The sequence below is a fragment of the Neopelma chrysocephalum genome, unplaced genomic scaffold (genome assembly GCF_003984885.1).
Source record: "Neopelma chrysocephalum unplaced genomic scaffold, ASM398488v2 Primary Assembly neopelma1_22, whole genome shotgun sequence".
Taxonomy (NCBI): Eukaryota; Metazoa; Chordata; class Aves; order Passeriformes; family Pipridae; genus Neopelma; species Neopelma chrysocephalum.
In genome coordinates this window covers 24,660,691-24,685,912 of record NW_020897689.1, presented here as the reverse complement: position 1 = coordinate 24,685,912, position 25,222 = coordinate 24,660,691, and the positions used below count along the sequence as shown (strand labels likewise).

At 37.0% G+C, this 25,222-nt stretch overlaps 1 protein-coding gene across 4 annotated transcripts in view; it reads left to right on the top strand.

Annotated features, from left to right (window-relative positions):
• The window catches only part of MIB1 (mindbomb E3 ubiquitin protein ligase 1), an 81,346-nt gene that overhangs the window by 15,480 nt on the left and 40,644 nt on the right, over nucleotides 1-25,222 (top strand). For 3 of the 4 annotated variants that reach the window (XM_027675332.1, XM_027675323.1, XM_027675315.1), the window contains exons 5-13: nucleotides 6,019-6,085; nucleotides 10,162-10,366; nucleotides 11,737-11,920; nucleotides 12,370-12,514; nucleotides 13,641-13,774; nucleotides 14,801-14,908; nucleotides 18,519-18,716; nucleotides 19,209-19,271; nucleotides 20,679-20,830. In XM_027675332.1, coding sequence (XP_027531133.1) covers nucleotides 6,019-6,085; nucleotides 10,162-10,366; nucleotides 11,737-11,920; nucleotides 12,370-12,514; nucleotides 13,641-13,774; nucleotides 14,801-14,908; nucleotides 18,519-18,716; nucleotides 19,209-19,271; nucleotides 20,679-20,830 — 1,256 coding nt within the window. The remainder of the gene's footprint in view (nucleotides 1-6,018; nucleotides 6,086-10,161; nucleotides 10,367-11,736; nucleotides 11,921-12,369; nucleotides 12,515-13,640; nucleotides 13,775-14,800; nucleotides 14,909-18,518; nucleotides 18,717-19,208; nucleotides 19,272-20,678; nucleotides 20,831-25,222) is intronic. The other variant, XM_027675340.1, reaches the window with a different exon arrangement.

The following is a 25,222-nucleotide window of genomic DNA, read 5'->3' as shown; positions in this document are numbered from 1 at the left end:
AAGTGTGTGTGAAACGACATCTATACACAGTATATTTAGGATAATATATAAAAAAATATACATATGTACAAAAGGGATAATTTAAGGCTTTTTATGTACTGCTTACATGACTGTAATCCATTCCTACAATAATTTTATATCTGATACTTTTATCAAATGCAAATTTCACTTCAGACAGAATGGATTCTTGGATGTCTGTGACAAAGTCATTTGAATGTAATCCTAAATTTTATAACTGATTAATAACTTGCTAAGTGTACAATTCATTATGATTATTTACTCCTATTTATGTGCTATTATGTAAAGCTGACTAACAAGCTGTCAGGAAGTTCACATAAAGTTGGGGCAAACTTGTTTTGGTACTTGGAAATTGGTTAAAAAGGTCCAGAGAATGTCGAATCAACAATACTCAAGAGTGTGTGCCCATGTAAATACAGCTGGGAAGAGACCCCAACTTGCCAATGAATAACACTTGACTCATGCTAATGGAGCTGATTAAAGAAACACAGCTCGTTATTGTAAGTCAGGGTTCTTGTTTGATAGCTGACAGGCTGCATCTGGTCCTCAAAATTAATCTATCTAGCCTGCCTTGGGAGATATGAGGATTGGCTGGTGGGACAGCAGGTGCTGGCTGAAAACTTGCATTTATTTCTGGTCAGATACTTGGAGTTTGAGTTTGTTGTTGCTGTGCTTACATATGAAGTGGTTGAGAGAGGTGTATCTTTTTTTTTTGTGAAGTCTGGCATTTAAATCTGGGAGTCTCAGCTGCCGCAGGCCACAAATTCCCAAATTGAAATCTGTGTTCATGATGCTGTTAGGTCGAATGACGTTTGATACATCCTTAGTAAAAAAAAAAAAGTGTGGTTTGGTAATATGGTTAGTGACACTACTCACATTTCTTATCTATATGTATTCAGAATCTAGAGCCAAACCGAGCTGTTAACCATGTTACCTGCTTTCGATATATGTGAATGTAGCCTTTTGCATCATAAAAATTGCAGAGTTAATGGGAAGATTGTGATGCAGCTTTTTGGGCTTGTGTCTAGGTTTTATTTCTTCATATCACACAGCTGAGAATGTAAAGCTGGTAACTTCCATTGGTTTTCAGTGGAAAATAGTTCCATCAGCAGGAATGCCCTAAATCAATTTCATTTAGGAATCAGTTTTATGCTACCGAATTTCTTTGCCCTGTACCACTTCCCTTTATTTCTGTGATTAACCTCCCCTTCTTGTTTCTCATTATGGAGGATCATGCTTTCATCTATGTATCCTCTGAAAGAAGCAACTGTGGTTATCATCCATCATCACAGTGATCTGTAAGCCATCTGTGTTGGTCTACTCTTTTCCATGAATTCCAAAATAGTTGAGTGCATGAGGGAAATTGAGAAGATTCCTTGTCCCTGTGTAATTGATACCTAATGTCTGTTCATCAGCTTTTATTTGGGTTACCCATAAAAAATTAATCTTCGAAATTACTCCAGAGGATTTTAAGAATTACTTGTTAACACTTTTTAAAAATAAAGTAAGTGACTTGGTATACTAAACATTGTGAGTGAGTGTTATAAAATAATAGAAATATGCTTTCTGCTGCAGTTACAGCTGTCAGATCTGTAGTGTCAGTCAAATCTTCAGCTCTCTAGTTTTTTGTCTCGTCCCCACTACATTGAAAATGAGGCATTTAGGAAGGGGCAACAAGGATTTTCATTATTTTACTAGTTTAGTGTCCTTCTGTTGCAACTAGGTGCTGAACAAAATTGTTTTAAAACACAAAATCATGAATTTTTGGCCACCTTAATGCATGCAGCAGGTGTTTTTTATTACATGTGATGTAAATTAGGTGTCAATAAAAAAAGCTAAGTGGTCAGTTGTTTTGGAATTCAGAGAAGGATACATTTATGTATACCTTGTGTATTTATTCTCCTGTAGTCTCAACCAAGTCAGGTTTTTCATCTCTCTGAGTTATGGAGAAAAATATTTCCATTAAGCAGAAATTTATTTACTGATCCTTTTCTGTTTTTATATATAGTATTTACTAACGAGGAGGACTGTATCTTCCTTTAAAAAAAAAGTTACACATGCAAAGTTTTTATAAGGTTTAAATATGTATATTTTTATATAACATGTATATTTATATATACATATATATAAGTATTTCTATTTATATAGTACAAGGTTATAGACTACTCACTCAGGATTTATCTGAGGTCTGATTTCCTCTATAAGAAACTGATGTTATTGTTTCTGTAGCTCACACCTCCTTGTCATTTCAGTCACCATCTATCATTTTCTACTTTCTCCTTTCATTGCTTCACTTTCCTCAGCTTCTTGAAACTGAGAATGATTTGAGTTCATTAAATCTGAAATACAGCATGTCTTACAAACTTTTTGCTGAAACTTATGGATTTATCCAGTCCCTTTTTGCCTTAATCTGGTGACAAAGGAGCATGCACTGGGCTTTCTCCATTTGCCTCCTAAGGACTGATTCCCTTGCCAAAAGCTGTTGTGAATGTAAAGACTTAAAGTGACCTTTACTGGGTGTAAGGGTTTGCTACCTCAAACACCTGCAGCTGTGTCACCATTCTTGCTGGAGTATCTGTAAGATCGGTATTAATTTCTCTCCTGATATATGCTGCTGGTGTTAGATGCTATATCAGCGCATCTAGATCAAACATTCCTCTCTTTCTTTTCAGCACACCTAGTTTTCTTATCAAGTTTGTAGTCCCCCTCCCTGTCTTTGATAGATGGCCATCTGTATTGATTGGAATAACTTAATAGTTATTCCAGGAGTCAGCTGTCCTTCAGCATCGTTTTTCTCTTCAAGGTCAGGGATGATGGTGCTATTACACCATCTGTCAGCACTGTTGACAGTGCTGTAATGTACATTTTTTCATTCTCTGAAGTTTTTATGAATATGAAATTGCTGTTAGTTTTTTTCATCGGTATAATTTGATGGTAAGTCCAAGTTAACTGTTATATTTTCTGTATTTCCCATTTAATTGAGCAGGTCATGGTCTCTCTGTGATCCAGTCACATAGTGCTGGAGTGCAGATTTTCAGCAAGTTGGAACGTAGGTGCTGGAAGACCAAAGTTCTCTGCTGTAGGCAAAACCAATTATTACCCATTGCTCATGTGCATCAGCTCTTACTACTGACCTGCAGGTCCTGCTGTACGGTGTATGGCTCCCATGCTGTTCCTTGAGTTCTTATTATAATGATTTCCTGCTTAACTGGGGCTTCCCTCTGTAACTGTACACAAATTCCACAAAATCTGTAGTTTATTTTTCTGTTTCTTGTAAGAATCCTATTTAGGATTCATTGAATGATTTCTCCAGCAAGTTATTATAGGAAAGCTGGTTTGTTCATCTCTACCATGTATTTACATTAAGCCCAGCCTCATAGTGGTTACGTTTTTTGGTGATGTCCCTGTGAGTCTAAAACTTATATTTTAGCACTCCGTTGTTTTAGTACATTCCCTTTTGCACTTGCATGTCTCATCTCCAAATAATCTGCTATTACAGTTCATTTAGAAGGCTCAGGAAGACTCATATCACTTGTAGAAATCCCAGTGGGGTTCTCTGACATGCAAAGCCTGATGTGTCCAGGCTCTGGATGTGCTTTTGCTCCATCTGCACTAGGGGGGCCTCTTGCCATGCAGTCCCCAGGGTAGGATGACCAGGAGCTTACCACCACCTCTGATTTTTTACTTAAACTACTTGAACAGGAGAAAGCTTGTTTTCCTTTTCTGATAAATGTAGTAGCTGAGTTCTAGAAGGAAAATTGTAGTTGCTTACCCAGCTTTTGTGGTACTGTACAACTAAGTACAGTTTACTGTCTTAAAACTCCATAATCTTGTTTGGATTTGGTTGTCTTTTTAAAGATGTTTGCAGGCCTTTATCATGTTGTTATTACTTTTCTTACTAATGCTGTTTACCAAGGTGCTGAAGGAACTCTCTGTATATACAGTATATAAGTTAGTTTTGTACTGCGTAATCTCTGTCAGAGCCTCATCTTTCTGTGTGTTTTGGGTCCTCCGTTTTTTGGTGAAGGCTTATGTAAACAAAGAAAAATACATGTTCCCTTTTTTGCAATACTTAGATCAGACTCTTGTTTTACTCCTTTGCAATATAACATTGACTACATCATGTAAGTGAAAGGAAGACAGATGTGAAGCTGAGGTTGAACACCAAGCTACCACTTATTTGAAAAACTAAGTATATTATTATACTCCAGAAATAAACTGTGCACGGGGCACAGTAAAGGCAGGGTAAAATATGAGTGCAGGTGTGTAGATTTCTGGGCTTGTTTTTTTTCCTATAAGATTTAAGATCCGTTAACCTGCTTCCTAATAATATCTGCTGCAAGATAGTAATAAGCCTTTTAATGGACATTTTGTTTCTTCTGCTAGCTTTTAGCCATCAGCCTGCTCAGTGTATTAACACTTACTGTAACTCAAGCGGTCTTTCACCCTGATTTTGCCTGGCAGGGAGGAGAACCCTCTGTGCTCTATTATTAGTGCTCTGAAGAATGTGAAAGCAGCTCTTGCATGTGTACCCTGCTCGTCTCCTTCATAGACAGCTGGTTGTTGCCTGACACGGAGGGTTTGTATTCAGTGGGTGACACCCAGTGCTCTCAGGCACATTCAATCCCTGTCCGTTCTGGGAAATGAATGAACTTGCCATCTGGGATGGTCAGCGCAGCCCCTTTGTCTGCGACTGAGTTAAACCCGGCACCTGCCCACCGGGTGGCAGCATCTTGTCGCAGGCCTTCTGTGCTGGGCTGAGCAAGCTCTTTCTCTGGTTTCTCAGGGGATTTGAAGAGTGGCTAAATCTCATTCTTTTCATCTGGCTGTTTTCACAATTTTTCCAAAGTGGCAGTTCATTCTTTGTAGATCAGGACATACATTGAATTTTGTATTGGTTCTGGCTGCTTAACAGTTAACAGTCACCAAGGGTAGTCTTGTGCTCATCAGTGCCTTGATGATTTGGAAGACTTCAGAGATTTCATCTTAATCCTTTTGCAGGAGGGCAGTCTGTCAATAAATCTGGGGCATGGGAAAAAGAATTGTTCAAGTATTTGCTTAGTTCTGGTTAATTATTTCATTACCACCACCTGTTCTCTACTTCCTCCCCCATCCCGTAGAATATTCTGACACATTTTGCGAACAGTTTCCTATCTCCTTCTCAACTTATCGTGCAAAAAAATGCCCTTTGTTTAGTGAAAATTGTTATATAGGGAACAATAGCAAATGGTAGTCATTTGGATTTAAGAGTTACACAGGGAAAAGACCTAAAGGAAAGAGAATAATAGAAACTCCTCTGGCTTTATGAATAGGAGTTGGTTATTGCACTTGAAACTTCTTTTTCTCAGATAATATGAAGCAGTCTTTTTGGAGAATGAGCTTTAAAACTTTTCTCTTTAAAAAGATCATGTTTAGCTCAACATAGTGGGGGTTTTGGTTTATTTTAAATAATACCCTTGTATTCTGTGTATTCTTAATTGGAAGTTTTTCATTTTGTAGAATTTGGGTGCCAAGTTTTCTTCAAGTTAAGCATGGATCTGTCAAAAAATGTTGGGAAGAATGGACAGCACTGGCAAACATTAAATGATCAGTACAGGAAAGGCTATACTCTTGAGTACTGACTGCACATATTTGATTTATTTATTTTTTTGTTTCCTTCCTTGTGTTGACAGAATTCTTTTTAAAAGGAAAGATAACTTTATAGAACAATGCAAAGGAGCTTTGTGTTATTTTATTGTCTGCCTTTGAGTTAAAAATGTCTCATCCTTTATAGCCTTTTATATTGGTAAAGATTATTTAAGTCTTGAGAATGTCAAGGCTGATAGATTGGAAAGTATTTGAGATTGTGTGCATCCGTAACAAATTCATGGGACATGGTTTTTGTACACAAAATTTTCAGCCTTTCTTAATTAAATGTATTTCAGTTCTAGTTTTGTTGACTTGTGTTAGCCTGGAGACTCAGTCAGTGAGGACTAAGGTTGTCTCAATCTCTCTCCACAGTCTGACCTGAAATGTGTCCAAGATGCAAAAGGAGGCTCTTTCTACAGAGACCATTGTCCTGTGTTAGGTAAGTTGAAGATTAATTATTAATGTATAATTAATTATTACTGAAGTGATGATAATTCTCTGTTTACATGTCTTAATCTAATTCCTTGCACGAGTACTTGAAGTATGACCAGCAAACACTATTTTTTTATTGGCAGCATTGGTGAAAAGCAGAAAACAGTAAAGGTCTGTTTTGTTTAGAAAAATCACCAGTTGTCCAAGGTGTTGCTTAGCTATTTACTTTCCAACAATTCGTCTGCTTGACAGTAAAAAGCACGGCACTTTGATCTTTGTATCTTGCTTCTGTACTTAAAATTAATTTTGTCCTTTTACTCTGATGTGATTAAAAATAGAAAAGTAGTAATAAGGCCTCACTGGTTCTTTATTGTTGTGGAAGGACAGACTCACCCTAATAAGACCTAAAATCCAATCAAGCTATCATGCAAGAGGAACTGCTGGAGCCAGGGTGTTGTATTGGTGTTAATTATACTAAAACCATCCTGGTTCACCAGACTTTGAATACACACCTGCTTTTTGAAGTCTGATTTGACAGATAAGCTGATAGCTGGCCTGGAACTGTGTGATTAGCAATCAATCACTTTATATTAAAAAAATATAAAGTCCCCTTTTGTGCAGTCAGGTTCTTCTGACATAACCCTCCTTGGGATGTATTCGTGGAGATTCCTCCCTTAGGCCGGGGATGCCCCCCAAGGATACTCCTCCAGGTAGAGAAAGAAAGCGATCTCCCCACGAGCATTGGTATGGATGAGTTACATCAAATCTCCACTTAATAATTACTTCTTTTTGCCTGCTTTAATATAACTGCTTCAATAATTGCTTTGTTGCAGGTGCTATACTACTTTATGCTATATAATACTCTACTAAGAGATTTTTAGCATTTATATTGTGTAGTAAATAGTTCTGATTAAGATCTTTTGTCTGATCATTTGTAATAATAAAATATTTATTTTATATAAATATTCTCGTTTCGCCAATCATTAAAACCTGCAGGACAGAAGTTGTTCAATCACACCTCTATAATCACTTAAATTTAAACCGTTGACATAATCCGAAGCTAAGATTGGATTCAACCGCACCTAGACTCCTCTCTGAGAAGGGATTTAGAAAGCAAGGGAGTCCTTTCTGCACCTTGTGACTCAACGGCAGGGCTTTTTAATGAAGTTTGTTTAAACCCTCTACTCCCACACGCGACAATTGTGGAGGTAACCTTAGGTCCTTATTCAAACTTACTTTTAGGGTGGCACTGTATTTGTATGCATGAATATTAATCACTAAAGATAGCAGATTATTCTTTGTTAAATTCTTCTCTTCCACTATATTAAGTTTCTCTTAATGGATGACAGTGAACTCAGTTCATCCTTCTTGGCACATGATGCTCCATCTTCTCAGTCTTACTCTTTGTTATAACATCTTTTATTAGTTTTCTAAATGTAGTTCACAGATACATTCAGGCTGGGATTTTAAATGTATGTTTGCATTAAAAACTAGGAAGTTATTTTTGAAACTTTATGGTATTTGAAGTAGAGTGCAACTAATACTCCAGAAGGGACCTAATTAATATGGAGTCATATGTATTTGGAGCAAAATACCGGAAATTGATTTTGTTCAATATGACATTGGTGACCTTGATGAGATAGAATACAATTCCAGATGATTTGCAGGTGATAGCAGGCTGACAGAGGGATGTGGTTGAGTAGAACTTTATTCCCAAGAGCCTTGAGGAAGTGAAGAGTTTAGTGAATGGAGTTCAATCAGAAGTGCATTTTTGCACTCTGGTTGAAATAAGCCTGTGTACCTGTAATTCCCAGTCTGGGAAGTGAGAAGGCCTGAGTGAGGAGCCTTGCTGAGGACGACCTGGGTGTTGCACTGAATACGAAATTGAATGAGACAGGAGTACGCTGTCATTGCAAATAAGGCAAATTTCATAGTGAGCTATATTAGGAGTTTGGTGGGTAACAGAATAAGAAAAGTTGCTATCCTCCTTTTCTCAGTGGTGATGAAGCTGTGTCTAGAATTCCATGTCCTGTTTGTGTCGTCATCTGCCCATCTCCTCTTCCCTCCTCTCCCATTTTTTGAAAACATAGGGAATCTAATGGTGTCCTGCTAAAGTGGTTAAGAGACTGAGAGTGCATGAATTGCTAGGAGAAGGAGCTGGGCTTCTTGAATCTGCTAAGAAGGAGGTTAAGAGGTAATGGACTCACCACCTATGCCTGCTTGAAAGGGGATTGGAAATAATGGCACTGAAATGTCAGTGGTGGCAAATGGCATAAAACCAAATGGTTGTAGCCTTAAGGCCACCTTAAGTGACTCAGGTATCCAAGAATTTTTCCTTTTACAATTACAGCTCTGTATTGCACCACTGGAAAAAGTTACTTGGGCAAGTTGTGGAACTTCAGTCCTTGAGAACTTTCAGGAGTCAGAAAAGCAAATCTACAGCTGTTCTCAGCTGGTTGTTAGTTCAGCTTTGTGTGGGATATCAGACTGTGTGACCTCTAGAAATCAATTCCTCTAAATAATGCTTCAGTAATTATTTGCTGTGTTATATCTCTTCCCTTCTTAGGCTCCCCTGAGTCATCAGGGCTGTCACTGGGATGTTTGCTGTCTAAGGTTTTTATCTAAGAGTTCTGTATCAATAGCTTTTCTGAAGAATTATACTTTGACTTTGTCCTCTGCAGAAGGGACTGTTTTCCATGTTGTGTGTTTTGCTGTGAAGGCGAAGGTGTACCTTTCCACCTACTGTCAAGGAGTATTCTCTTCCAGGATACAAAGAAGTCAGTCGTGGTCATAGAATTTGAAGTTATTGAACATAAGCATTTTTTCATGGCTGTGGTTTTTTTTTTTCTCAGCAGTTTCTTCTCCAGAAAGGTGTCCCTGCTCATGATGGGAGGGTTGGAACTAGATAATCTTAGGGTCCCTTCTAATCCTAATGATTCTGTGATTCTATAATACTTTTCTTTGCATTCTGTCCTCTGGAGACTTTTAGTGGTGCAGCTAGTCTGGTGTGGACTTCAGGCTCTGGAATCAGTCTCCCTCTAAATAATGTTTTTGTCTTTATATGTCAGGCTTTTTGTTTGTACTTGCTTATTGTTACATACAAGGATCCTTTCTTCCTTATTACCTCTTGCTTGGAAGAGCCAAAGCAAGCAAACTCCTCTTGGAGACAACAATATTACTAAAGAAACTCTGCTCAGCTAGTCCTTTGCCACTGATGTTGCCATTGAACTCAATTTATGTGACTTCTGCCATTGTCTCTTCTGCTGTTCCATGGATGGCACCAGATACCATCTTCTGGTTCTGGCCGTGAGGGGGTCTGCAAGTGTGTTCTCTCATTAGTTAACACAGCTTGATATGTATGAATGTATGCCATTTCCCTCCAGCTAATGAATTTTTGCCGTGAGACATCTTTTGAAAGCAAGCATTGTCCAGGGAGAATGTTTTAATTTCAAATTTGTAGGATTTTTTTTATGTTGTCACTTCCTCAGAAAGTTAAAAATTGTCACTATTGGTCATTTTGGACATACTTGTTTAGTGAGTGCTTTTTCCTTGTTCAGGTACTGTCCCAATTCAAAACTTTCTGTGGACCTTCTGCTTATCTTTCAGTCTCTTGAGTGGCACTCTGTGTATGACTCTCTCAAAATTATCAGAGCTTTTAGGTGTCTAGATGTGTAGCACCATATGATAGCTGTTACAATCCCACTTAGAGCTCATAGTGTAGCATTTGCCAGTGTCGTTGCTATTTGCCTTGAAAAGTCAATAAGAAACACACAATGGCATAGCCAGAGGTTAAGAGGTTTTTTTCCCTGTTGGCCACTGCAGTTACAGAGACATTGGTGTGGAGTCACTATCCCTGGAAGTGTTCATAAAATGTGTGGATATAGGACTTGGAACATGGTTTAATGGTGAACCTGACAGTGGTGCTAGGTTGATGGTTGGACTTAATAATCTTAAAGGTCTTTTCCAACCTCAACAATTCTGTGAGTCTCAAAAATTAACTTTTGTTCTTTAAATTGCCTGGAAAGTTAGTGTGGTCATGTAAACGTTTGTTTTTTTTTTTTTTTTTTTTGTATTCCATTTCAGGTGAGCAAAATGGTAACAGAAACCCTGGTGGGCTGCAAATAGGTGACCTTGTAAACATCGACCTTGACTTGGAAATTGTGCAGTCATTGCAGCATGGTCACGGAGGGTGGACTGATGGCATGTTTGAAACTTTAACAACAACTGGAACAGTTTGTGGCATTGATGAGGATCATGACATTGTAGTACAATATCCGAGTGGCAACAGGTTTGTTATATAGCCTTCATCATTGCTTCTCACAAACTTCCTTTGCCTTCAGCACTTGGGGTCACTTGGTGTCAGAAATATTCTCTATTCCTTTTATGTCTGTTAAGATTTCCTTCTACAATGTGTAATGAGGAAATTTATCACTTTTAAAGATGCTCTAATGGGAAAAGGAAGCTTGTTGACTCTCACTTGGGGAAAATTGAGTCCAAAATAAGAAATTATGTTCTAGACTATCTCATTTCTAAAATGTAGTGTTTTAGGCATTAAATTCTATTTTAATTATGAAGTGTCTATCCCATAGTTTCAAGAGGAATGGTAATAGCAATTCATTGTGGGTTTTCTGGAAAATTGGTTAAGAGAACAGGTGACAAACTCTGGGGCATCTTGTCTAATACAGAGTCACGTTGGCATGATCTATATCTAGCCTTTTATTATTCAAAGGAATGTTAGTTTATGTAAATAGAGACCAAGAACAGGAGGTCTTGATAAACCGCAAGCAGTTTAGGTTGGAATTTTGATTAGATGCATCCATGCTAACAGGATTCAAACCCAACTGTCCAGCTGGATCTGAGTTGATATCTCCACATGGTTTTGTATTGTCTCAAGTTATCTTTAAAAAACAGCTGGTGAATGGAATATCATTTCAGTTGTATGTGGAGATTGACCTGTTCAGTCTAGAAAGGATTAACAGTGCATTATTCATTCAGGATTTCCCTCAAGATATTGTTTGTTAATATTGCAAACTAATGCATCCCATCTAAAGGGAAGCAAGTGGCTTTTCTTCTGGCAGTCGTGGCAGCAGAGCCAGTGAAAGGAGCCGCTCTGTCTTGTGGTCTCCTCCCTGACTTAATAGCTAAATGCCTCTAAATCACTAAAATTTATAGTAAAAATTAGGATAGTTTGATTGAAAAATGAGGTGTATCTAGGATATCCATTTAGCTGAAGAGTATTTTTATAATTGAATGTTGCAGCTTTTGACCTTGGAGGGAGGGGCCAAAATTCCATGTTCTTCCCATGTTGTTTCCTGACAGTCCAGTCCTTTGCAAGACAGCTTGGATCTTCCGCTTTTCAACCAGTCTTCTCTTCTCCCTGGAAGAATAATCAAACTGTATAGCTACTTGCTTGCCTTTAGGCAGGATATTTCTTAATTGCCTTTATAAATGTACGTCTCTGAAGATTACCCTCGAAATATTCAATTAATGAGCTACAGACGAGTTCATGGACAAAAAATGGTTAACAACAAATATGCCATAGTATCCAAGTGCAGAAGGTTTGTAGGCATACAAGCAGAAACTTGTCCAACAGATAACTTTTAAGCATATACTTCACTTTATGTGTTTAAGTTCTACTTAAAACGATTCATTGTTTAGGTGGACATTTAATCCAGCTGTTCTCACCAAGGCCAATGTTGTCCGAAGTGGAGATGCTGCTCAAGGTGCAGAAGGAGGCACCTCTCAATTTCAAGTGGGTGACCTTGTTAAAGTATGTTATGACTTAGAGCGAATCAAGCTTCTTCAGAGAGGCCACGGAGAGTGGGCTGAAGCAATGCTTCCAGTAAGTAGTTGTGTGTTTAGATTCATAGAATGATTAAAGCTTGTATGGTATTTCTAGCTCATCACCATGGCTAGGCTTCGCGAACGAAGATTTGGGGAGGGCTCTACCCACATTTGTTACAAGCGCGCTGGTGGCTAAAAAGGCCAATGCGAGATAGGCACGTCCAGTTGCAAAAGGCACAGCAGAAAGACTCCTTAGATTGGTAATAATACTTGTAGGCTGTGGCAGTCTAAAAGTGATTTTCTTTTAAGTTAGAGAAAGTGTATTTCATCAAAGGCAGTGTAAAACTTGCTCAGATGTAGCAATCTACTCAACCTGATGAAACTTAGCTAAAGGTATTAGCAACTGCACTATTAAACAATGGACTTCATGAAATTTATATAAAACGTTCAGATTTCTAAATATTTTACTTTTAGCATTATTTGCATTTGATGTTTTCTTTAATGTAGACTTTAGGTAAAGTTGGTCGGGTCCAGCAGATCTATTCAGACAGCGACTTAAAGGTAGAGGTTTGTGGGACATCTTGGACCTATAATCCAGCAGCTGTCTCAAAGGTGGCATCAGCAGGATCTGCTATAAGTAATGCATCAGGTGGTAAGTTTGAAGAATAAACAGGAATGTATGTATGTCAAATAATTGTGTTAATTAAAAATCTATTAATAAGTACTAGTCCATAGTTTGTATGCAAGGTTAATAATAGACTTGGAGTTGAGCTAATTGAAGTTGTACTTCAGAAAGATACAAAAAAAGTTTGCAGTCAATATGGAGATGTTTGTTATTATTTTGATCAAGAACTTCTGTTTGGTCACAGTGCGGGTGTGTCTTTGAAGGTTTGCTCTAAGGACTTAAAAATTTAAATGGTTGGGAGATTAGACTGAAATAGGGACCAAGGCATGAAGAGAGTATTACTGACAGTAGCAAGCAGACTCCTTGTTTAATAGGTAGTGTGAGATGGCAAGCATAGGTGAGGAGTCGGTTACAGGTGGTTACTCAGAATACTTTTTCTTTGAAATTTCTGTCTTAAAATTTAGTCAGACATCCTTTGACTAATTATAGTGGGATTTTTTTGCGTCTGTGTAATCTCATTCAGTTTTGTTGAACATGCTCTCATTCATCTAATAAAAAGGCAGAGAGACTCTCCAATGTGTTTTATGTTCTGTTGGCTGTTTCACAGATAATTAAACTAGAGTTTTTCCTTTCTTTGGTCATAGCTGGTTGTTTTTTCCTTTTCAAATATTTGCTTTAATGCCAAGAAACCTTTCTACGTAGTTTTCTAGATTTTTTCCTAGGGAGGCATAGATACAGCGAGTTTTCTGCGATAAAGACAAAGTCACAGTGGCCATAAAACTAGCTAGAAGAGTAATACAACTTAGTGTTTCAAATCACAGAGGACAGGATATACCTGAAGATAGAAAATATGTTATAGCAATACGTAAATTCATGTTTTACTTCATCCATTCTGTATTTTGTGGGAGACAAGCTATTTGTAGTTCAATCAGCTTTGATTTGAAATGTCTGATGTGAAAGGCTCAGCTGTCTAAAGAGTATAATGGTCCAGTTCTTAGTTAGAACTCTCTGATATTTTACAGCTGCCATTTTATGGTAGTTTGTGTATTACTATATACGTGTTGTTAGAAACATGACAAATGTGGCTGGGTTTTTTTCTGTTCTTGTGGGATTATAATTGTAATCTTAGTTGTCCTTTGTTTAACAATTACAGAGCGGTTGTCCCAGCTATTGAAAAAATTATTTGAAACTCAAGAATCTGGAGATCTTAATGAAGAATTGGTTAAAGCTGCTGCCAACGGAGATGTTGCTAAAGTGGAAGACTTGCTAAAGAGACCAGATGTAGATGTGAGTGGTCTGTTTTGGGAGTACCTCTTTTGGGGACCTGTAATACTAAGAGAAGTGAAGCTGGCCTGAATACTCCTTACCAGTCAGTAGCGTGTCTGCTTAGAAGTAGTACAGTTAGTTCCAGTGTCTCTTTTCCTGTTTGTTGACCTATGGAATGTGTGTGGGCTGTGTGAACATAGAACTGTACATACTTTTTTGCTAGACAAACTTTGTGTTGTTTTGTCTGCCATGAATTAAAATACCTTTCAACCTCTGTCTGCCAGAGTTGGCTCAGAGAACCGCTCACTCACCATTAGTGAAGGGTCTTCAAATTCTTTTGTTTCAAGGGGGATAGAAAGAAGGAGGGTAGATTTTGGGGGATTTTTTTTTTTTTTATGCTGCTGTTGTGAGTTTTCATCGTGTTTTATTAACTCACAAGGTAGATCATCTAATCTGGTCTCTGTCAGATTCCTTTTACCAACTTGTCTAATCACCTAGTGTTGAAGAGTCTAAAAGAACATGCTAAATAATTGTAAGACTTGATTCGGGGAACAGATTTTAAAGTCACAATCAGATATTTTTCTCACTACAACAGTAGTAATTCTTGCAGATAAGAGACTTCTTCAGTTCTGAGGACTGATTTGTAAAGGTTGTGCAAAACATGGTATTTTGTTCTGACTGATTCCTGTTGCCATAAATTAGACAATGAAGTTAAATGTACTGTAGAGCAGAGGACTGGTATAAATCTGAAACCTGTTCTCAAAAATCTTGCCTCTCAAAAAGTAGCCCAAAGATGAAAGTTTTTAATCCAAGTATCATTAATGTCTTAATGTTTTAAATAAATCCATTTTTTCTTCTTTCCCTCAATCTAAAAATGAAATAGAGAAGACCTAGGAGATCATCTGTATGTGCTAGAAAGGCAGCTAAGGATTGTTCATTTGATTCTATGATATGTATGGTGTTGCTTTAAGTTTTGTACCACTAAACAGTCTTGTGAGTATTTGTGTGTATCTTACAACTTACCTCCAAGTACTGATACACTTCCAGGTGAACGGGCAGTGTGCTGGACACACAGCTATGCAAGCTGCTAGTCAGAACGGCCATGTCGACATTCTGAAGTTGCTTCTGAAACAGAACGTGGATGTAGAGGCAGAGGTAACCTAAATACTTCAAAATGTACTTTATGTGTCCTTAAACTTTAAACTTGGTTACATACATAGCAGTTCTAATGGACTTGCCTTCTTTTTAAGTGTCAGTGATAGTGAAAAACTGCTTTTATTACTGTGATCGTGTTCTCAAATTAGACTCCTACTAACGGTATTGTAAAGGGTTGGTATCTAATTCTTTAGCATTGCGGGGAAAAAGCTGTTGTCAGATGCTGCATCTTCAGATGCTTGCTGTGCTTCTTATATACAGTGTCCAGTTAGGAGAACGCTTTGAGTTCTTAACAAAGGCAAGTTTAAGCAGAAAGTAATAGCAGTATCTTTGAGTAGAAACTGACAACTCTGCTTCCAGGTTTTCAGTGCCTTTTCTTTTTTAACTTCACTGAAAATGGAAGGGTTTCTCTTGTTTAGGTGTTTTAGAATTATTGTTTGTGAGAATTGTCTATCAGCCTACTGTGATATTTGCATTTTGAATTGATTTTGACTAATTTATTTACATGTTGAAGCATCACTGACATTGCAACCATTTCTCATTTTGTGAAGCACAAGAAGGATCTGTCAAATTTGATTTTCTAAGGCTAAAAATTGAAGCCTAAAGAATGCTAAGAAACTAATTGTATGCCCAGTTATTGTTTGTGTAACAGAAAAATAACTTTACATGCTTGGGCATTTGGCATTAAATTGTATTTGATATACAGAAGTTATAAAATGTTAAAACATAAATGAAGCAATGATGTAATTTTTGGAACTAAAATTATTTTTATATTCACAGATACACCATTACTTTATAAAGATTTTTCTAAGTTCTAAAGATGGCTTAGATTCAATGCAGTACATACTTTCTGTGGTCTGATTTCTGTGAAGTAGCTTTATTTTAGATATAAGTAGTGCTTTCTCTGCAGTACATAGCATATACTATTAAAATTAGACTAAACTGCTTTTCATCTGTGCTATGGTATTCAGAGCTGCCATGTTAATCAAATGGTGAACTAATGCTTTTTTATTGGTATAAGGAAGGGTTAGAAGCATTAGGGAGGTAGGTAGAAGCACTGGAATTTGCTAGCACTGGAATTGTGAAGAGTTCGTGTTTGCTTCAGAAGTACCATAACACTAGCATTAAAAAAAATTGCCAGGGATTTTATTTGAATTTTCAAGCCTTTTTCATGTAACTTTGTGTTGCTTAGGTGAAGATGGTATTCCCACTTAATTATATAATTGCTCTAGATATTATAATATTAATAATTTACATACTATTATTAGATTAATAGTTATATTTTTCAGGCATTAAAAATATCATCTGTTTATAAATTGTCATCCAAAGACTCAGCAGAGCTGTCGCATTAAGGAGAGAGCAATAATTTAGCCTGTTTACTTCACTGTTGTGGTCTGTGGCGTGAAAGCAATGGATAAAAATCCTTACTTTCCTTGCTTTATAGCTGAGTTGGATATATTTACACTTATAGTCATTACTGCAGTGTATTTATGTTCATGATTACGTTTTCTGGGGGTGCCCTCAATTGTTGTCTCCTCAGTGTTTGTGCCTCTGAGGGCTTAATGTAGAATACAAGTGGCCTCTGTTTAGTCAGAAAACAGTTTGTTACTGACAACTCAAAAAGCTTGATGTAGATAGTGCATAATAAAAATTTATAGCCTTCTAGTCTGCAGAAATTAATAGATATCAGATATTATATTGACAGTACTGACAACATTATATTGTTGGCATGTATAGAAATACAGTGTTTTTAATATTTAGATTTATATCTAAATATAAGTCTTAGGAGAGATGATTAACTAGTTGGTAGCTTTTTCTAGGTGTATTAATGCTACTGTGTAGTAACTACGCAGTGGGATTTAGCTCCTTAGATTATTTGTTTTGATGCTGAGCTAAAAAAAAAGCCTGCACAATTTTGGACCTCTGCTCATTAAAGTAGGAATTCTGTACATTATGATTTAATAAAGTCAGGGGTTTGTATCTCAAAATTGGAACATGTTAAAACTAAAATATTCAATAATTATATGGGGTTTCATCAGTAAATATCTCTGTGTACTTTGCAGACTGCAAATATGAAAAGACAACTTACCATGTACCTGTGAAACCAAGTGCTCTGTAAATACAAATGTTGTAGCAGTAAATACAAATGTTACAGCAGTTTAGCATTACTGTCACACTCTTGATAAAGTTCACCTCATATTGATCCTTATAACCAGATGAAAAATCCAGAGAAGTTCCCATTTCTAATCCTTTCCCCTTCCAAATGGGCAAGCTTTGGCTTCTTTTGGCTGTTTGTTCATGTTAGATGAGCCTGAGAAGGAATCCTGCTATCTGAGAAGACAATTTGGTGGTGTGAGTTGATTTGGAAGGCATAAAAATATCTTTTCAAAAGCTATTCAAACTGCTACTTATTGCCCTGACCATCTTGAAAATCATATTCATGTTTTCAAAAAGATATATTTGATAATTAGGCGATAAGTCCTCTTCCACCATTTTAAATTCTGTAACTGGTCTCATTGGTAACTTGTAATTGTGCAAATACAGTTTATGCAAGAGCTATTAATTTTTGCACTGATATAAAATATATTAGAAATGTGTTATGCATAATAAAATGTACTTTTAAAAGTTATTGTTGAAGAAGCAAATTGATAAGAGAACCTAAGCTTACTCAAGAGAGCTAGTGAGCCCTTGACCAGCTATGATTTTATCTTACAATTTTCAGTGTTTCTCTGTTTTCAAAATTAAATCCTATAAATACATAATAATATTAAACTGTGCACAAATAATCAGTTAGAAACTAGCTTATGGAAGTTACTTCATTGAAACCTGTTATATAGCTTCAATTTTACTTTTAGCTTTTGTGTACCATCATTAACGCTGAAATCACTTGATTAATATTCTAAAATGTTTCATGTTGTACAGTCAACTTTTATGAATGTTAAAATAACCCAAACTGATAAATTTATGACTTTCATACCTTAATCCTCAGTTTGGATGAAACTGAAACAAACTGAATTAGAGTTTTAATTATCATCATAGAATCAGAGATTCTATTTAATTTCAGCGTCAATTACAAATTTTCTTTGGAAAAGGTGGAAGTGAAAACTAAGACACATACAATAAACCCTAATAATATTAACTTAGTTGTATGAACAAGGCAATTCTCATGTCTTACACCATGATTTGGAATCTGTAACAGTTCCTGGGTTACAGGAAGGACTACCCTGAGTCCTACTGTTTGGGGGTTGGATTTTTTTTGTGGATTTTTTTTGGTGGTTTTGATTTGGGGTTTTTTTTGACAGTGGTTGTTTTGTAATAGAAACCCAAATTAATCGGTTTGAGTTTGATGAACACATCACACAAAGATTCAGGGCAATTGTTGTATATGGTGTAGAATATTATGTCATAGAATATGTATGTGTATATATGAACAGATTCTTTATCCTCTATTGTGGTTTGAGCAGTTATTTTAATTACATATTTTGATGGTGGTATGGTTGTCTAATTTTTCTTTTTAAATAAATATGTGCAATTGTTCAGTTTAAATTCACCTTCTTATTTAAATGCAAAGGAAATGTGAAATATACACACCTGAATGTTTCTACTTCAGGACAAAGATGGAGACAGGGCCGTCCACCATGCAGCCTTTGGTGACGAGGGTGCTGTGATTGAGGTGTTGCACCGAGGCAGTGCTGATCTGAATGCTCGCAACAAGCGCAGGCAGACTCCGCTCCATATTGCTGTCAACAAAGGTCATCTGCAGGTTGTGAAGACTTTACTGGACTTCGGCTGCCATCCCAGTCTCCAGGTAAAGTAAATTTTAATGTAAGTTCACTTTGCAGCTGCTGAATTTTATGATTTGCTCCATGTAGGTGATAGAAAAATTATGGAAAGTGGGGTTGAAAGGAAAAGACCTTGTAAAGTTGTCTGTTTCAACCTCTACTCCAAGGTGTGATCAACTGTAACAAAAATGCTATTAGATCTGTTTCTTTTCTTGATAGTTAGATTGGCACCTGATGTATTCTAACCAGTTGCTATTAATTGGTATTTTCACATTGTAATTGTTAACTTTCCCTCCAGATTAATTTCTCCTATATCAAACTCACAGCTGCTTGCTCCTTCTGCAAGCTACAGTTTAGCAGGTTGATGATACGGTGGAATGTTTCATTAAAAGAAACCTTTTATTTTTTCTCCCCAAATTGACCTATGATTAATAACTATTTAGCCAGATTCTTTTAAATGTTTAGCTTTTTATCTAGAAAGCCCTCATGCATAGGATCTCAAGTACCATATTTCACAGGTAGTTTCATCTATAATGAATGTGGTGGAAGCTGAAACAGAAGTGCAATGTCCTGTTGAGAAGGTAGAGTGGAAATGTGCTATCAAATAAGCAGGTATCCATGCTCTGCATGAGCTGAATGCAACTGCATCCTCTGCATTAGTAAAACTAATGAGAATGGGTAAGTTTGAAGAGGTTTGCATCAGAAAAAAAAAAGGTCTAATGGCCTGGGCAAATACAGATATGCAGTAATAACACATTACCTCCTTTTTTTGCCATGTCCACAATCAGAGGTTTTTTTTGAAGCTGTATATGCACATAAAAGAAGATGAGCAAAAACTTTCTTGAAATTAGTGAATATAGTGATTGCTTATTTATCTCTTTTCCCCTGACTCTTTATGTGCTGTCTTGATCTTGCTGAAGTTGAGCTTTATGTCCATCCAGACCCTATTTAGTATTTACTGAACAGTAGATATAATAAGGAATCTGATGTGCTGAGGCCAGTAAAGGGTGACTGCATATCACTTAATGATGTATGGGTAGTCAGAGTGGATTTTCCTGGCTTTATAGAATTTTGTTTGAATTGAAAAATTCAGTAGAATGGTGCTACGGTGCTCCATCTGGAAAATATAATTGTCATTGATAGGACTGGACTTTCAGATTCTACCTGTGTGCTGAGGAACTGTGATGTGCAAGTGTGAGTAGGTGATTGATTTGGTTGATGAGAGCTCAGGGAATTCAAACTGATGCATGACTGGAATTTAAATGGCCAGCATTCTACTACTCCAGTCAATTCACTGTGTAAACATTAGTCTGTAAACAGTAAATTCAGAAAATATGATTGATTAAACCAAATAAAAGCTACAAAGCTACATAACTAAGTTTTGGCAAACTGGTTCACGCTGGTTCAAGTATTTCCATATTCTGGCACTTTTTCTTTGGCAGTTTTCGGTTCTCACTGTAGAGATTTATTTTCGTACTAGTGTATTGCTAAAATGTTCAGTTTCTGTGTTAGTTTGCAGCTGACTCAGTGTTGGTGACAAAAGGCTTCCTGACTTATATGGTGTGAGAATTTTACTGGAAGCATAAATGTGGAGATTTTGCCTTTATAGCTGCAAATAAGCTTAAATGGATGTGTCTTCTCACTGTTAGGCTAGGGCATAAATTGTAATATGGACATCAACTCCATCTGGATATGAGGCATAGAGAAGTCAATATCCACACCAGTGTGTTTAGTACTATCGGATGGAAAGCGTAGTTCTGGCCATAGTGTAACTGTAGAATTCTGGAGCCCAAGGTAGGGTTACGCACTGAAGCATTTACAAAACTAGAGCGAGACAAGAAGCAGCTTGCTCTGAACTCTGCAGTATAACAATATTTTCAGGTCTTGAAGAGCTGTTTTGTGTTTGTGTAGTCTGTTTTCCTAGTGATATTAGCATTTTTTTAATGTGGATGCATGCTAAAATTGATGTAAGTTATTTCTGGTTTTAGGATTCTGAAGGTGACACTCCACTTCATGATGCAATAAGTAAAAAGCGTGATGACATCCTTGCTGTACTGTTAGAAGCTGGAGCAGATGTTACTATCACCAACAACAATGGGTTTAATGCTCTTCACCATGCTGCCCTAAGAGGAAACCCTAGGTAAAGATTTCTTTTTAAGATTATTCTTTATGATTTGTAAAAGGAAACCAAATGCACAGGAAGGTAGAACTGAGGTATTCTTTCAAACGATCTGTACATCTACATGTAGTTGTATTTCTTAAATGTTGATGTTACTTAGCTGCGCATCTTTCTAATACTTGGATGCTGTTACTAGACTGAAGTTACTAGTCTGTTCAGTTTAATGCTGTATTCAGGTAACTCCAAATTCCTGGGGAATTTCCTGCCATGGCTGTAAAATTGGGCCAATAAAAGTTTTGCTAAGTTACAAAGTAAGATCTTAAAGATGGAATCTTGAGATAAGATTTATAAAAATTTTCCCTTTGTGAATATTGGAATTGGCAAAGGGATTTGAGTTTTCTAAGAATACTTATTTGTGAGTAATTATTAAGCATACCACACAGTTACAAAGTGATCTGAGGATTGTTGCATTAAATTGTACTTGACAGATAAGAAACAGTTAATTATATTTTCTTAGAAGTATGTAGTGAAGGAAGTTCCTATTTTAGCTTTTATATAGTGACTCAACTGAAAAAGTTCGTTTTAAGGCATAGTTTGTTTTATGCTAGTGGCATACTATATGTCTACATTCAGTCTTCAGTTAGGGTAGCCTTAAAAAACTATTGCATAGGTAGAACTTAATGGAATAGTTGTGTTGCTGGTTTGTCATAGCTTTATACTTTTTTATTTTTTCCTGGTGAATTTTCCCATACCAATCGCTTCTTGCTAGTAAGCTAAGACTCCATTGTTAGGTGAGTCTGAGACTTAACAACCACTTCATTGAAATGCTGAATAACCTCGGCACACCAGCTAAATTGCATAAGGGAAACTCCATCCCCCCTGTATCCACTGTTGGGGGGAAGGGAGAGATCAGTTTTTTTCCTCTGGGGGTGAGACTTTGACTTTTGCGCGGACTCGGGGAGCGGTGTGGGGAGGAAGAGCTCTGGATTCATTTTTTTCAGACGGGTCATTGGCTTACTCGAGCCCCGAGGGAGGTCCCAGTTTGACTTCTGCCCACTGCCTGGATGCCTCCTGGTTGCAGCTGAAGACCAAAGGAGTTCTCATTCGTCTCCTGGTCTCCCTGTTTTTTTTAACTGGATGGACTGGCACCTCCGTCCCTTGCCAGCTGCCGCCTCCACAGCCCCGGGCCCGACGTGGACTGCCTGGGGCTGGCGCTGTCTGCGAAGGGGCTTCCAACCACCCCCACTCTGGGATACAGCAGGATAGTCCTTGTGGGGAGTGCTCACCTAGGGGTCTCAGACCAGCTGCTGTGACCGAGATCCGCCTTTTGCTGTGTGGGCTCGTCTGGCAGTCGGCAAAGCGCTCCCTGGGTTCCCCCCCATCACCTGCCCCTCCTGGAGGCGCAACAGCGCCCCCTGGTGGCCGTGAGTGAGGCACCGCAGCCCCGCCTCCTGGGGCGCCCCCTGCTGGGGGTGGTTATAACTGCGCCGAGGGACGGAATGCGTGATTGTGTTGGTGGGGGCTTGGTCACGGAGCTGGTGCTTGTTCTGTTGCGTTGCACACACACACATATATATATTTTTAGTAAAGGGCTGTTATTTTCTTTTCCACACCTTTTCGACCAGAGCCTCTTAATTTCAAAGTTATAATTACTCAGAAGGAGGACTTTGGCTTTTCTTTCTCCTATCCTTCCCTCCTTAGCAAACATTTCTGTCTCATTAAACTGAGACATGGTTGCTTATTGTGGATAAATAGCATTTTTAAAAGCTGTCATTCTAGCAAGACTTCAATAATAATTTATCATACGGTGATGGAGGATTCAGTATAGTTTACACAAAAATAATTGTTTACTACTAAATTCTACTTTTCAATCGAGTGAAGTTGGATAAATAAAGTTGTAAATTAGTATAAATTGCACCCATATTAGTGTATGGGATTAAAATCTGAGTTAATCTCTTAGAACATTGCTATCAAGGCTGATAGTTAAGAAGTAAATGTAAATATTTATATGTGCATATGGAATGGAATTGCACTTCCCAAAGCAGAAGTAGTGGTTGGAAGTGTTGATAGGATCAAGAAATGTGTTTACCACTTTCTACGGTACTCATAAAGGGTCTTCAGGAGAACATGTCAAGGACCAGGTGAAGAGAGCTTACTTTTCGCATTCAAAAGACAATTCTTTCAAGTCTGACTTGGTAACTTCTTCACTTAATGTGAATTCTTCTTATTTACGTAACAGCATTAGCGAAGAGCACTATTTCTTGTCTCAGTTACCAAGGTGGGGTATTTTTTTGTTAGGTTTTTTTTGTCCAGTGCTTTTCTTCAGCTCTTGTGGTAGTTGGTTTGTGTGACCACGATCCAATATGAGGTGCAGGGAAATTGTATGGGGAAAAAATGTTCTTCATAGGTGTGAAGGTTTTTCTGTGAGTGAGTGTTTTAGGAGTGGCCAACTGCTCCTTTGATGGAGGGATCCAAGTTGTAGTTCACACTGGGTCATTTTGATGGTTGGTAGAATGTGAGGCATAGTGCAGTTTTCCCCAGAATCTTCTCTCCTTTACAAAAGTTTTTATTGGAAGTATAGGAAAATATTTCCAGTATTAGTGATTTGTACCATGTGTGAGTTCCCCACACACATAGGGTTTCACTTGATATTTAATATTTTTTTTTGGTTGCAGTTCCATCTGAGCATTTCTGAAGCATGCAGAAAGAGATTGTTGTACGCATTGTACACAATGTACTACATCACAGAAGTAGTAGTTTCATGTAAAATGTAGTGCTCACAGTGTCAGACATCAGCCTGGGAAGAAATGACTGAAAATGAAACCAAAATAAATGTATTTTGATTTCTCTCCTGCAGCCAAAAATCATTGTAAGAGTTTAATTCATTTAGGAGTGGAGTTTTATATTCTTCAAAACTTTAGTGACACTTATTAGTTTCATTGTTGATTCTGTAGTTCTACCACTCACCTGTTTCTGAATGAAACCGAAGGTTTTATATTTGCCTCTGTTTTCCTAATCTGTACAGAACAATGGCTTTTACTCATCTGTTAAATGCACTAAGCACAAGCTGTTTAAAACACTGTTAAAAATAACCCCCTGAACTTCAGCTTGTAGCTGCTATGGATCACAAACAGTACATAATAAATTCTGCTTGAAACCTTACTTAAGGACCTATTTTTCCTAATCTAAGCTTTCCTGCTCCACCTAAACTGGAGTTTTTGTGGCTTCTGGATGTGGTGCTTTTATATGGATACAGTGCACTAAATTCCCCGTATATTCAAATATATGAAGATATTATGTTGTTGTCTGTTATTTTATAAAAGTTAAACATATGTTCATATATGTATGTAAATGTGTATACATTTGTGTGCATATCTATAATTCTGAAATTTAAATGCTTGCTATATATCCAAGTATTGATAAAGTCCACATCCATCTTCCTTGTTAATGATAATAAAATAAATGCATGTTTAAAGTACATGGATACCACAATTAAGTGAAATAGATTTCTGTAATATTTTTTACAGTTTATGTCAAATAGGTACTTGGAACCAATTTCATTTTTAGTGCAAAACCTCTTCTTGCCTGAATTCTGACCCTTATGAGCAGTAGGGATATAGATGTCCAAGAAAAAAAAAAACAAACCACAAATTATGCTGAGGAGAATATTCCAATGCTTTTAATTTTTCATATCAAAACAAATATATTCTATTTTAAACATTTGAATATTCCTTAAATATTATAAGAAAGATAGCAATTTATGTGAAATAGGTTAGATTTTACTCAGCACTTAATCTTCCATGACAGTTTGGCAGTGTTTTCCAGAAGTCAGGGTATAGTGTATTTTGGAGAGCATCTTATTCTTGCTAGAATATTTCTCCTTTTCTTATTTTGTTTCTTTTTGTACCTTGTGAATTGGTACAGAAGCATAACTTCTGTTTTTCATGCTACTGTATAAGGTTGAAATGTAGAATAAATGTTACTTTGTGCTGTAGGTAGCTTTAAGCTTATGCATGAGATAGAGCCGAAAAGAAATTTTAAATAAAGTGTGGGGAAGTTAAACTTCTATTTAATACATGGGTTTTTGTTTGTGATTTTTAACTGAGTCAGTCATATTAAAAGTGCATTTATTTTGGATTTTTTTTCACAGTACTGTGAACCTCACAACTTGACAGACTTTGCCTCTTCAGTGTTAATGACATTTTTTTCAGACAGAAAAAAGGAGAATAAAATTTGAAAATACTGTACAGATTGGATATTTTTACCATGTTATCATCTCTTGCTTATGTTTGATCTATTCGCATACCTGTGACTTCAGATTTTTGAGCTGAAGACATGACTGTGAAGTGTAGGCGTATTTTATATCCGTTGCCCCAGTTAGTTTTAGATTTGCATTGTATCTTGTGAAGAGAG